This window comes from Anguilla anguilla, chromosome 5 (genome assembly GCF_013347855.1).
Source record: "Anguilla anguilla isolate fAngAng1 chromosome 5, fAngAng1.pri, whole genome shotgun sequence".
In the NCBI taxonomy this organism is placed as follows: Eukaryota; Metazoa; Chordata; class Actinopteri; order Anguilliformes; family Anguillidae; genus Anguilla; species Anguilla anguilla.
Genome location: NC_049205.1, coordinates 55449907 through 55463546, shown reverse-complemented (window position 1 = coordinate 55463546; position 13640 = coordinate 55449907). Strand labels below are relative to the sequence as shown.

Here is a 13640-nt window from a genome sequence, read left to right as displayed (position 1 = left end):
CAAAAAAGTCACCCCCACAAGATCCTGCAATGAGAAACTCAACCTGGATCTAAGGCCTTAGCCACCAGGGTTGCGGTCACTTCCTTTACAAATCAATTCAGGAAAATAATTTTAATTTTTTAAAATAAATGATCTGAATTAGAGTTCATTTCCTGAACTGAGTGAACTAAAATGGAATTGACGTCCACCCCGCCAGCCGTCAATCACTCTCCATTTTGCAGAGAGCGCAAAACCGGAGTAAGTGCCTGAACGATCGGTGAGAGACATTTACGAAGCGATCATATCACGGAATGAGAATCTGCGCTCGGTTGCGCGGTCATGCCTGCCTGCGATTGGCCGTACCCGAGGAAGCGATTGAGGTACTGGCGGCTGCAGGCGGACCAGGAGAAGACGCCGTTGTTCCCGGCCAGCGTGGGCGACATGATGTTCCCCTCGGTTTTCCTGCAGGGGTTCCCCTCTCCGTCGTGAACCATCCCAAAACTAGAACGCACAGGGTCAAGACCAGGTCAGGACACTATATATAAAATTGGACGTAAATTTTTGTCTAATTTTAGTTGATTAATATTTGAAAATATATGTAAATGAGCCCAAGTCCTCAACTAGATCTATAAAGTACGTTCCAGGTCATTTGACTTCACAGATTCTTGCTTAGTCCTACTGAAAATGTTTTCTCTCTCTCTTAAGTTAATTATGAGTCATAACATAGCATAATGTAACATAGATAACATGATGACAAGAACAGGCCATTCAGCCCAGCAATGCTTGCCATTTTCCTGTACCTAGTGCTCAGTCACCCTTAGTGCACTCATTTGACGCTTGTCCTTAAATTAATCTAAGGAGGTCACTCTGGATAAGAGGGTCTGCCAAATGTAAAAAATGTAATGCATGCACTGGAAATTAAGATGATTGAATGCACATATTACATGTGATAATCGATGTACTGTTAAAATGGTTTCAAATTACTGCACATTCAGTCTGTACATTCAGAAAGTTGTCAACAGTTAAAATTTTGGCTAGGAGGGGTTGTTGAACAGTGAACATATTCTGGTAATAATTTGTATGAAATAAATTGCTCAACCACCGAAACACACACACACACACACGCTGACATCTTCTGCTACCATCTTGGTCTTTCCAGAACAGGCTATTTCTGGTTTTTGCTGAGAAAATGCAAACCAGATCAAAAAAATTACGCACTGTAACACAAAATCAGATATAATCTCTTTCTTATCTCGATGGTAACATGAAAACAAACAGAATATAATCTGCCACGGCTGTGCTTTTGGTCTCATGCAGTGTCACAGAGCAGATGAAGTAATATCTGTCTGTGGAATTTCATTGTTCCAAGCATAATTTATCCTTTCAGCTGGCTCACTCCCTACTTCATTTATTTTTATATAAGTCATAAGTATCAAATCATAGCTACCCATGCTCCAATTCTTTCCTTTCTTTAACTAATCCCATTTTTTCCTTTACTTTATCCGCACTCGACCGCAAATTTGAAACCTGGTATCTGCTGTACATCACTGCTATTAGGCCCATATGAGCTCTGTTTGGGCTGGTTGTGTCAGGATACTGTCAAATACATCATTAAACTGGGTCAGCCGTGTTAAAAGATTGGACTACTCCAGTTTCCTATTTCACTAATAGCCATTTGCATTTACATTTAAGGCATTTAGCAGACATTCTTATCCAGTGCAGCTTATATTCTTCACATGCAATCCATTGATACAGCTGGATATTTACTAATTCAGCATAAGCACCTCGCTCACGGGTGCAATGGCAGTGCCCCACCTTGAATCATACTACCTACTAGCTATATGTTGCAAAACCAGTTCCCTAATCATTATGCGGCATTTCTTGGGCATTGTATAAATGACAATAGAATATTTTCTGTTATGATTTGTATAGGAGACACCATGACCCAGGGAGGGTTTGGTCTCTTTCATCTTAAACTCTGTCCTGTAATACAGCCAGATACGTTCCACTGCCATTTAGGAGAAATATTTGCTCAAGGGTACTGTACCAGTGAACCCATCCAGAGACTAAAACCTATAACCTTCTGGGAACTTCTCTAACCAATACACAGTAAAGCACACAGTGTAGGTAAAACTCCAAAAAGGATATTTTTTAAAAAATTGTACATTATATTATGCATTTGACATTCTGTAAGGTAGCAGCTGTATTTCATCCCACTAAAAACAGTTTGGAGACACAGAGTGGTTGGGATATTTATGAAATCATTAAAAGAAAGTGCTTGGATTAATATCAGAGTAATGGACGCCATTATAACAGCGTTTAAAACTAAGCAAAGGTAAATCACCCCCCCTCCCCCCTCCCCTCCTCCCCTCAGCAGATGTAAATATACGGTCAAATGAGGTGGTTTACTACATACTTGTGTCCTGATTCATGGGCTATTGTAAAGGCCAGGCCCAGTCCGGTGTCTTCGTTTATAGTGCAGCTCCGGTATTTATTACACATCCCGCTGATGGGGGCGAAGCCTGCAGAGAGAAAGCCGGGAGAGAGGCGCTGGTGTTTATTACTCTTCACGTTAAACACACCCTTTGCCCCATATCCCCCCCCCCCCCCCCCAAACACCGTTGTTTTTTACACGGCCAATCTATGTGCGCAGCCATGTCATTGCTTTATGGCGCCGTACGCATTGTCAGTTCAGAGCATAAACAACGCAGTCATGGCACGAGTAGTTTATTAGTTTATAAGTCACTCTTGCGTGCTGAGGGGAGGGGCACCCATCCAGCTCACTCCCCCCCCCAGGAGGCTCTGAAGCCAGCTGGACCAGAAGACACAGCACTGTGAAAAAGGGTCCAATGCTTTAACAGGAAGTGCCATCCAGTAGGCCGTGCATCATCTTGACCACACAGGCCCAGGACTACATGCCTGCTCAGCGAAGCTGTTCCACGGTTCATTAGGATTAGCTGTCACTTGCATCCAAAGCAGCTTTTGCGCACAGGGAGCCAAGGCTGGTGGAGGGAGGAGCAGTGATGCACAGAGCACCGCCCACGGGCTGAATCCATGACCTCACGGTTCTTAAATCCCCCCCCCCCCCCCCCCCCCCCGCCCACCTTGAGATCCCTGGCCTGCTCCACCGACAGGTTGGGCGGCAGTAACCATAGGAACCGTGGTATCATCGTTATGGGAACCCGTCCTGCCTCCTCCACCCCCACGCAGGGGCTTACCCAGAGTATCGCACGGTTCGTTCTTCCAGGAGCAGATGTCCAGGCCGGTCAGCAGGATGGCGTGGTCATGCCGTTTCCCGTTCTTCCCCACCAGGCCGGACTGCCACTGGCAAAAGCTGTTCAGGGATTGGTCGGCGTGGTGGTTGATTGACAGACCCAGCTGCACACCAAAACAGAGAATGCAGGATAATGGGTAAATAAAGAGAGGTGTAGCCCAACCATATGCTTGACAGGTATCATTAACATGTGCTAAGCTAGGTCAAGGATCATGGCAGCCAGTTGGCATGAATGCACTGTGGAGTAAAAGGCCAGTGACTGTCATATCCATCTATCTTACTGAGATTTGAAAAATTTACTATTTCTGGACTTGTTCATACAATATGAATTATTTGATTGGTGCATTTTTAATAGCTTTTTCTTACCGGGTCTTGCTCCAGAAGCAGAAGGCTGACCACCACAATGTTGATATCTGTTCCAATGGTGCCATCCTTAAAGAGACTGGAAACCTATTGCAAAAAAGCAAAGCACTATCAGCCTACAGGTAGACTCAATATTGAATTATATTCTTATAACAGTTTTGGCTCTACCTCTTTTATGATACCACAGCATTCCTCATTTTTGTTATTTTCTGTTTTATATCTGTCATTTTGTATGCTTCTCAGATTAAATGCTTAAATGCTATCTGCATATCGCCATGAAAGCCTTGCAAGTTGCTCTGGATAAAAGTATGATGTCAAATAAACATGTCGTTTCAGTTTAGATTGGTTTTGTCTCCCCACAAGCAAAAATCTCTATGTTTATCAAACCATATTACAGTTTGTTCTATGTACTTCACTCTTTGTTTATTTGCAATATTTGATACACCAGCTTCCCTTACACATTAGTTGTAAGTAAATAAGAAAACAAGCTTATAAAATTAACATCACATCACTGCCGCCAGGTCATTGACAGTGCCCTGATTGAGAATGGAATAATAAAATAATTATTAAATTGTTTTGTGCTTTTCAATGCTAACTCGTCAGATTTGAGGGAATGCCCTGTTTCCTAACAATATGTGTCTGTTTAAGCCGTGTTTGTCATATTGCTTCATCTTTCACATCTTTTCTGACACGGTCCAGAGCACTGATGAAGCACTGCTTTATTCTCCAGAATGCTCCGTACTAAAAATATTTGAATTTGAATTATCTCATGCCAGTAACCCCAAAAAAAAACAAATATGGAAAAACAGAACCTTGCAGGAGGTCTGGTCAGAGCTCACCATGTTCATGACGGTCAGGATGTAGGTGGTGACGTTCTCTCTGCCGTGCTTCTCCAGCATCTTCCGGTCAGCCACCACCAGCGTTTCCACGTTCAGGCCCCCCACCGTGCTGGAGGGGATAGGCGAGCGTTTACCCCTGCCTGCAGGTTCGGGCTCATCAGGCATGAAAAGCCGATCTTCCGGAGGAGGCTTGGGAGCATCTGCAGACAGATGCAAGAGAGAGTGACATGCTTTGAAAGTAGACTCACACGTGATTCCTGTCCTGGACTATAGATAAATATTCTTCACAATCATTCACTAAGTATGTACCTTCCAAAACTACATAGTGGAAGGTGAAATAAATAAGCTCTCAGTGTAGGGATGCACAATGCATGCCAAAATACTGCAAGATAAGCACTTTATACTTTTGTACCTTTTTGCAAAACAACCCATAATGCCACCATTTTGACTGTAGCTTCCTAAACTGCATCCAGCACCCACTTAGCCACTCAATAGGATTTATCACAGCAGCAAATTTCTGCATTATCTAACTAAAAACTCTTTTTATCACACTTTTCTTTGAAAATATATTTCAAAAGAAAATCACTATCGATAAAATACCAACTGTCTAATTTTTCAAAGCAGATGCAACAGGAAGTTCCCTTACATACATTTCTTGCGCCGTCCACAGAAGTGTTGTGGCTTCCCATGCCGGTGGTGGCGGTGGTGGCGGTGGTGACGCAGGTGCGGATTGGCCGGATTGGAGGTGTCTGCGGTCACCGTGCTGCCATGGATACGCTGCTCGGCAGAGCGCTTGTAGAGCACGTGCGGGTGGTGTCCACTAGGGGCGCTGTAGTTGTGTTCTGCAGCTAAGTGCTCGGGGAGCGGGGAAATGAAGAACTCCTCCTCTGATGTGCGGATCAAACCTGACTGATGAAGAGAGACGTGCAGCCCATGAGAGCAAAATCATGAAATTTTACTGAATATTAATAATATATAATATTACTATTACTACTCATAAATAATTTAAATTACATGAAGAAATGCAAGCTGCCATGGATAAGGGTCTCTACTAAAGCAAACAAATGACACACAATAATTGAACATTTTATGATGCAAAAAACGTCTGCTTACAACTGGGAGTTTTTTTTTTTTTTTTTTAGGTTTAATTAGGCATGAAGCCTCTACCAGGCACCACTCTAAATGAGCACTGGTTTAAAATATCCCGACACTAACGGCTATAAAGGAGGCAGCAGAAAATATAAGGAACATTACAGAGTTTAAGAACACTTAAAAGCAAGCGAGCCTTTCAAAGACTTGGCCAGCTGAAAGAAAAATACGTCACAGCTTGAGGTCATAAATCAGCCGGGCCTTACGGTCCCTGTTATCCAAGCGTTTGAGAGGAAGACTGCATCGATTTGATTAGAGAACAGAGGCGAACTGCAGCTGCGTTTGCACGTGAGAAAAACGGAACGCTTGCAGGGGACGAGGCCCAGGGGAGAGCTATCAGAGAGCGTTTAACTTGCACTGACAGAGCGAGGATCCAGTACTGTGCCCCCCCCCCCCCCCAAAGGGTTTACAAATGTTAGATTTTTTTTTGTTGTTTTTGGAAGGGGGGGGGGGGGTTTCAGGGGCCACCAAGTCAAGCACTCTCTTACCACTGATAAATGCTGAGTGGGACCAAGGGTTATTCAGCACTTAAACATCACAATGTCACAAATACACTCAAACACCATGGTCTCCCATGCGCACACACACACATGCACACACAAACACATATACAACAACGTTCACACACACACACATACGCACACACACGCATACACACACACACATGCACACACACACACATACAAACACATGCACACAAACAACATACGCACACACACATGCATACACATACACATACACTGACTTACGCACACTCAGACACACACATTCACACACACTCACTTACACACACACATGCTCAGACAAACGCACACACACACGGACACACACATGCACACGCACAAACACACATTCAGAGAGAGAGAGGGTGCAATGTAAGGGAACTCATTGAACTATGGAACAGTATAATCCCAGGGAGAGGCATTAGTCTATATGTAGCATGCATTTTAAAGCCATAGCCTGACTATGCTTCCTAATAAGCAAGACCAGGTGATATTTGAGGACTGAGCAGATTTTCTCACAGTACAAAACACCACAGAGCACCCTGACTGGGCTATCTCTGTGTGCAAATTAAATAGGCAGCAAGAGCGCATCTGGTTTTCGCTCTCGTCTCAGTAAGAAAAGGCAAAGTGGTGCTGATGAGAAAGTGCTCTTTTGTGCCGTCTGATGTCCGCATTCCTTGCTGGCGATTTGCATTCCACACACTCAGTCATCCTCCTACACCAGCACACAGGCAGTTCACAGTAATGATCCTATGTGTCTCCTGTACAGATTCAGAGTGGAATACTTGCAGTATAATGGATAAAGAACACGGCTAATAACCAGAACACCGCTAGTTCATTTCCCTGTTAAGGCATACAGCATATTCCTGCGATATCCCCATTCAAGCTATGCTGAGTGAATTGTCTTCATAGCCAGCTTTATACAGCTCGATGGCTTGAGAATACAGCCTGGTTTCATGCCAATGTGAGTCACTGTGCTCGTTTTTTCTTTCTTTTCTTTTCTTTTAATTAAGGACATGGTCATGCAAAGTCAACAGAAATACATTTGACATATGTTTACTGATTTTTCTAATTTCCTTAGTCGGAGCTGTTTCAGTACCGCGCACATTCTGTCATGCCGCGATGAAATATTAATGCCGATACACACGTTAGCGGTAAGTGAACACGACGGATCGCGTTCAACATTCAAATGAGAGCGAAACAATCAGCCAGCATCTGTCAGGGTTTGCGATGCGATGCTGGCCGTGAGTCAGGCTTCGTTCGAAACGGGTCGTCGGAACGCGGCGATGAGATCGCTTTATTCAGCCTGGCGCTGTCACAGTTCCGGATTGGCTGCGCGATAAATTTAAAACGTCTGCCCCCAGGCAAGGCTCGGCTGGGCAGGGCATCGTAAAAACCACGTTATCGGCTTACGATGGTAGTGCCGGAATGAATAATGAACTGATTGACAGCCGACGTTACAGGGAGATGGCAGCGGTAGTCAGCACCGTCAGAATGTTGGCTAGACTTGGGCGTGTGTTTTGGGTCTGGTCCACAGCAGTGCTACGGGATCAACGCGGCGTTTCGTGATTTCTGGGGTCACCGACTCCCAGTCCCGTGTCCTCGAGACCCCACGTGCACCGCAGCTTTCATTCCAGCTGAGATCTCAATCAATCCGCCAATCGAACAGCGATCTAGATTTTTATGTCTCCTGACTGCAATCGGCTGCGATTCGTCAGTCAGTTTCTCACATTTCACATTTCCTCAAGGGGGGAAAAAAAAAGCTAATGAGTCATTACTGCACCGGTCAGAAACACTTTCATCTGGCCACACAGTGACCTGTTCAGACTGCAAGGTCCACAGCACAGAGTCTAAATGTGTTGGAGGGTGTGATTTCGCAAATCTCACCCCTCCCACCCCTGTGGTGAAACAAGACCAGGTCAAAGCCTAGTATATGGCTGGACCTCGCCGGCCAACCAATGGTGTAACTTCATCACTCACTCAGTCACAGACATTCGCGTTGCGGTCCAGCCAAAAAGCCCATAGTCTATCTTGTTGACCATGCTTGATGTGGCCAATGCTGGATGGGGTGCGCCATAATCACGGGATCAGTGAAAAGCTAATTGGTTGATTAGGGTAGGACGAGTGCATCGCCCACCCCCCGCCAAATAACTGTTCCCTGCTCTTTGTCTGTGTAGGCATTTGCTGGCACCCGACATCCCCCCGCCTGCTCCCCTCCCCAGAATTTCTCACTCAAAAGTGACAAAGTAAACTCTGGGCCATTGTGCAGACAAAGGGGAGGTGGGGGGTGGGGGAGGTGGGCATGCAGAACTTTCTGCTTTGAGAGCTGAGGGTAACGGTGGCCCTGTGCCATCCCAAATCACCTCTGTGTCAGAACTGACGGGATAGCAGTGCCTACCAGTTTGCCCCCCCCCCCCCCCCCCCACCACAAGGGGGACCACAAGGGACAATGAACCCATATCAATGCAAAACAAAACACACGGCTGGCTTTCACAGGAGAACAGCTTCACTTCGAATCACAATCATCCGTAATTGCTTTCGACTCTCTTAAATTCGCCTCTCTCTCAAGGCGCTTCATGCTGACGTTGCAGAATCCTGACCGGCCCCATCGCTGCGTATCGTGTTTGTGTTTTCAAGCACCACTTCAGGCAGCAATTATGTGAAGTGATACAGGTAATGGAGGTTGCAGGGTTGAATCCAAAATTGGACCCTGGAGTTGTGCCTTTGACAGAGACGAATACCTTGAATGGCTTCAGTATTGCACATTTGAGGCCACACAGCGCATTTGTTGTTACAGTATGTTAAGACTACACATAGTGTGTCACAAGTCTACTGTGCCATTACTGTCATTTTCAATCATGTTCAAAGAGCAAATGTGGTTGTCTGTTGAGAGCAGACTTTGCAACAGACACCCAAAGCCTTCACCGAGATGGGTGGAAATATCTTGGTGCACATGAGATGCGTCTATTTCCTCAGTCCTCTAAAATGTCGTTTTGGTGTGTAATTACTTGGAGGTAGATCACAGGGAATGTAGAAGGGCTTTTTGGCAGAAAAGCACATTATATATGCCACAATACAATTAAAGGGAAGAGTTCTGCTTGGTAATTTCACAACTGAAGCATTTTTAGGATCAGCAAATGAAGCCCTCTTGGTCATCTGCATCCGGAGGGGAGAGATCTCTTTGAGCTGGATCTTACACACAAACATTCATTACGTTCCTGGATGAAAGCAGCACGCGTTCGAAAATGACAGTTAGGGAGTGTAGGTGTGCTAAAGCAGAGTCAGTGGTTCTCATAAAGTCACATCATATTTAAAGGGGAGGGCTAAAGCAAATGCGCCCCGGGCTTCACTTTCTCAGATTTATTTTCTCATCTTCATTGAAACGATTTGAAATAACTGATAAAACACTGACATTTCTGTACCAGAGAAAGTGTTATTTTGCTTCGAGAATGTTATTCTCGAAGCAAAATAGAAAGTATTTTACCTTTAAACTTCCCCTTGAATTCTCATAGATAATCTGACAGACTTAACACAAAGTCAGCAGATGGGTAAAAACACTGCTTGAGAATTGGGGAAGCCAGTTTTCTTTTTTTCTGTTTAGTCTTGACAAGTTTCTGGGCCTGAAGGCCTGGGCTCTCTTACTGTTATCCATCCCACATCAACTCTTTCTGGTGGATCCGTCCCAATCATTGGCACCCCAATTCTTCTGAATGTCAAGCAGTACAGTATACTGGAGGAAGGCCACTGTAATCACTTTGTCATTGTTGCTTTGCGCACGTGTATTACATTTGCACAATGGACCACACTGTAATATGAAATAGCAGATTCCCCCAGCAGTCAGCACATGTAGGCCTAGGTGCCGAAGCTTGAGAATAAAACCAGAAAATCAATTCCATCTGCAGGGCGGTGTGCCTTTCTAAAAAACCTCTTTATTTCAAAAATGAGAATGCAGGCATGCACACACACACACACACACACACACACATACAGTCATGCATAAATACACACACACACACACATACGCATGCTACCCAAACCTCATCAGATAAACAAACTCAGTCATAAATACGCTGACATAAATGCCTTTAATTGTGTTCTTGTGTAACCAATTACAATTATGTAAACTCAGCCAGTGTCTCTTTGATGAAGATACACTGCTAATGAGTACTAGCCTAGCTCATGAAATGAGCCATTACATGACTCTCTGGGCTGTGTTTAGAGTGATTTTCACAGCCAGCAGAAAGCTGTGCATCCATCCGACTGACGGCTTAAAAAGCATCATTTCGGTTGATTGAACGCTTTGGGGATGCTGGTGTCCAGAAAGCTGTCAACCTGCAATCATTGTTCTATTTCAAGAGCTAATGCAAGATTCTGCATTAGATCAGGATTCTTATTATTTTCTTGTCCAGTGTCTGATTGCTTGTGTGTTTCGCCTTTCTGTCAGTCAGTTTACTTTCGTGGAATATATTCCCAGCAAGTAGTACCTTTGAGACAGCACAAAAAAGGGCACTTCATTGATAAATTTATTGGCTAGCTACATGTTAAAATATGACACATATAAGGTACTGTGAATTGTACATTAACAAAGTAGGGTAACTGAGAGTGGAATATTGCCTGTTTTTGGTTTCTTGATTTTGGAAAAGCCCTGCATTTCACTGATGTGCCAAGCCTCTAGTTATCCCTTCAAAGTTTTCTGCAGATTACAGGGCATTTCTCTATGAATATATGATAACTTTCTCCGCAAATATTCACGCATGAGATTTCTCAACCTTCCTTCCCTGTATTTTAGTGAATGTGAAATAAAAAGCTGTGCTTTGAAAGGCAGTGTCCACCCCCTTTACATTACATTTTTTACATTTCCAACTGCAAAATGTTCATATTAAATTCAAAGAACATGGCTGGTTTAAGTTGTCTGTTAGCAATTTTCTCCAAAATAAAAAAAATAAAAACCTTTCCTTACTGGCCTCAAAGAGTCCGTTCCAGTTGAATCTTTGCCTCATGTTATAGAGGGTATCTAACCCCTGGTAAAATCAAAATATAAAATATAAAATAATACTCAATGTCTGCGAGCATACAGTCCCCTGGTGACGCAATGTATTGAATTTTGTATATATGCTTTGTCTCCCCAGTGACAGTGCTAGTGTCATTGCAGCGAAGAATGTAGGCCTGACAGCAGATTAATACTCATCAGACCCTGGTGTGAACAGCCACCATGACCATCTCTAAGGAGAATTCCACATGTTAGGACAGCAACAACAACAGCCCCTTTGCCCCCCACCCCCCTTGGGAACTGAACAAACAGCGGCTTCTAAGGCAGCTGCCAGCCAAAGGTTAAGCAGCAGGAGGGGAGGTGTAATCTGCACACCTCTGAGTGTGGTTCTCGCACGGCCGTACGTCCCACCACAGCCCAGCCCTGGGAACCGACAAGGGGCCAGGGGGCCACGTGTTCCCATGGACACGCACCCTCCTACCATCAAACAGCCTCTGCACCACCCCCCTCCCCACCTCACCCCAGCCAACCAGCAATAAACCGAGGCTGTCCTAGAGGGCTCCACGCGGCTGCAGTCAGCATACTCCCCCCCCCTCCCCAAAAACATCCCCGCCCCCCTCACTCCCTACTCTACTGGGACTCTAAGGGTACATGGACCGGTTTTCTAAAGCAGAGGGCAACTGGTTCCCCTCGCAATCATCACTTAGCATGTTCTGTATTCAGTTGAATGTTTCAGTTGAAAGATGTGAACTTTCAAAAATTCAAACGCACAATGCAGTGCAAATGCCTGAGGGTCAGAACGAATTTCGACCAAAGGAGAGTGGGGGGGGGGGGTTATTTGGTCACATCACACATCATATCACACAGCCTGGATTCATTTAACATTTGTCCTTAATTTTTATTCACAATTAATTCCAAGTTTTATTCTTTTCAGCAAGCACAAGAAAATTGTGATTTTTTGACACAGCAAACCTGTCTTTGTGACAGAAAAAAAAGCAACACATGCACTTATTTGTGAAGTCAAATTTAAGGACAAATGCTAATTAACTCCAGGCCGAATCCAGTAGACTTTCCAAGCCTGATTCACAAATGCTTGGCAAGTCCAACTAAATACTTTCCCTGGGTGTTGTTTCCCCACAGTAACCCCCTTGGTGCTTTTTAACGGAAGGTAAAGATACTGCCTCGATATGTAATGAAACAAATAACTCTCAAGAGTCTCTTCTGTGTGATATCTCTTTATGCCGATGTTTATGATATCATAATACAAGTTGGAAATGGTAAGTTTATAGCCTACTTATTCCAAGGAGAACATTCGCATCAACATTTGAAACAAAACGCTTTTGCAGTGTTTTTTACGCGAAATGTTAGTCCGTGCTTTGCGTTTACTCTACTGCAAGCCATTGTTATCATCACAGCAAACACAAAAAGGGGGGGGGGGACCACACGCATACACCCAACAGTTTTCCTTATGACCAGCACTTGCCGACAGAAGAAAGTAAAATGTATGGTTACAACCTTGTGGTCTGTGAATGCAACTTCTGAGAGGGCTCAGTAACGGTCAAGGCCAAGGTTTTCTCCATCTTTTTTCTAGGCCCAGAAACACAAATTTCTGAATCGGAATCTTCTAAGCCAGTGATGAAAAGCCTCAGCAAGCCAACGTTCCACAACCACTCCAAAAAGTCTATCCAGCACAGATACTTACAGGGGTATGCTGAACACTGAGCTTCCTCCACTGAACAGACCAAACCCTGGAAAGCCCTGGAGTGGTGGTGAGACTGGGTTGGAAATCTGCAGCCTCACATCCACAGAAATATAACTAATGTCTGGGTTTTTTGCCGAAAAGCAAATTCACTTGTGCCTGAGCCATATGGAAACACACAGTCACTTCAGAGGGCTGAACTGGGGTTGGGTTCAGAAGGCACCAGTCTCTATTGGTCTTGGATGGGCATGTGTACTCATCATCTCAGTTAACATAACATTAACATAACATACAGTTATTTTTTATTATTTTTTATTATTTACTCTGCTTGCCTAATTCCAGTCAATATGCCTGTTCAGCCAAAATCTGAAAGTTTTGATTCATTTATACTTTCTCAGAAGCACAAACTTCAGAGGAATAACACAGTTGTTCATTTCATGAATGGCATGCATTCTAACGTGGACTTTAAATTTGTTCTGAGAAATGTGCACGATATATCCACTTGACATCATGCGGCAGCATAGAAGAGTCTTTGAAAAGCCAAGACTCAAAGCCTTTTCCTCTAAAATCTAAATGGGCTAACCTCCTCGGCTCAGGGCATGTACATTGAAGAGAAGTTCCTTCCATTAACCATCTTTGACACCGACCTAGCATTCATCCAGTGTGACCAGTGAATATGTTCCCATTTTCCAAAGAGGCAGGTGTAGAACCGGTCAGGTTACTTGGCCTTCATTTGCACTTAACCCTCCTACACATGGCAAAGTTTATTAACACACCTAGCCCTCTGTGCAGTTTCCGTCCAGCCTCCAGCCCTATGTTTTCAGATTGACGGCAGTGTGAAAAA

The 13640-nt window shown here is 44.3% G+C and overlaps 1 protein-coding gene across 3 annotated transcripts in view; it reads right to left on the bottom strand.

The window, feature by feature from the left end:
• Positions 1-13640, bottom strand: part of adamts18 (ADAM metallopeptidase with thrombospondin type 1 motif, 18) — a 42055-nt gene that overhangs the window by 24606 nt on the left and 3809 nt on the right. For 2 of the 3 annotated variants that reach the window (XM_035417063.1, XM_035417062.1), the window contains exons 4-9: positions 5106-5364; positions 4456-4655; positions 3620-3703; positions 3198-3357; positions 2396-2501; positions 343-480 (exon numbers count right to left, since the gene is read on the bottom strand). In XM_035417063.1, coding sequence (XP_035272954.1) covers positions 343-480; positions 2396-2501; positions 3198-3357; positions 3620-3703; positions 4456-4655; positions 5106-5364 — 947 coding nt within the window. Of the gene's footprint in view, positions 1-342; positions 481-2395; positions 2502-3197; positions 3358-3619; positions 3704-4455; positions 4656-5101; positions 5365-13640 lie in introns of those variants that run through there. The other variant, XM_035417064.1, reaches the window with a different exon arrangement.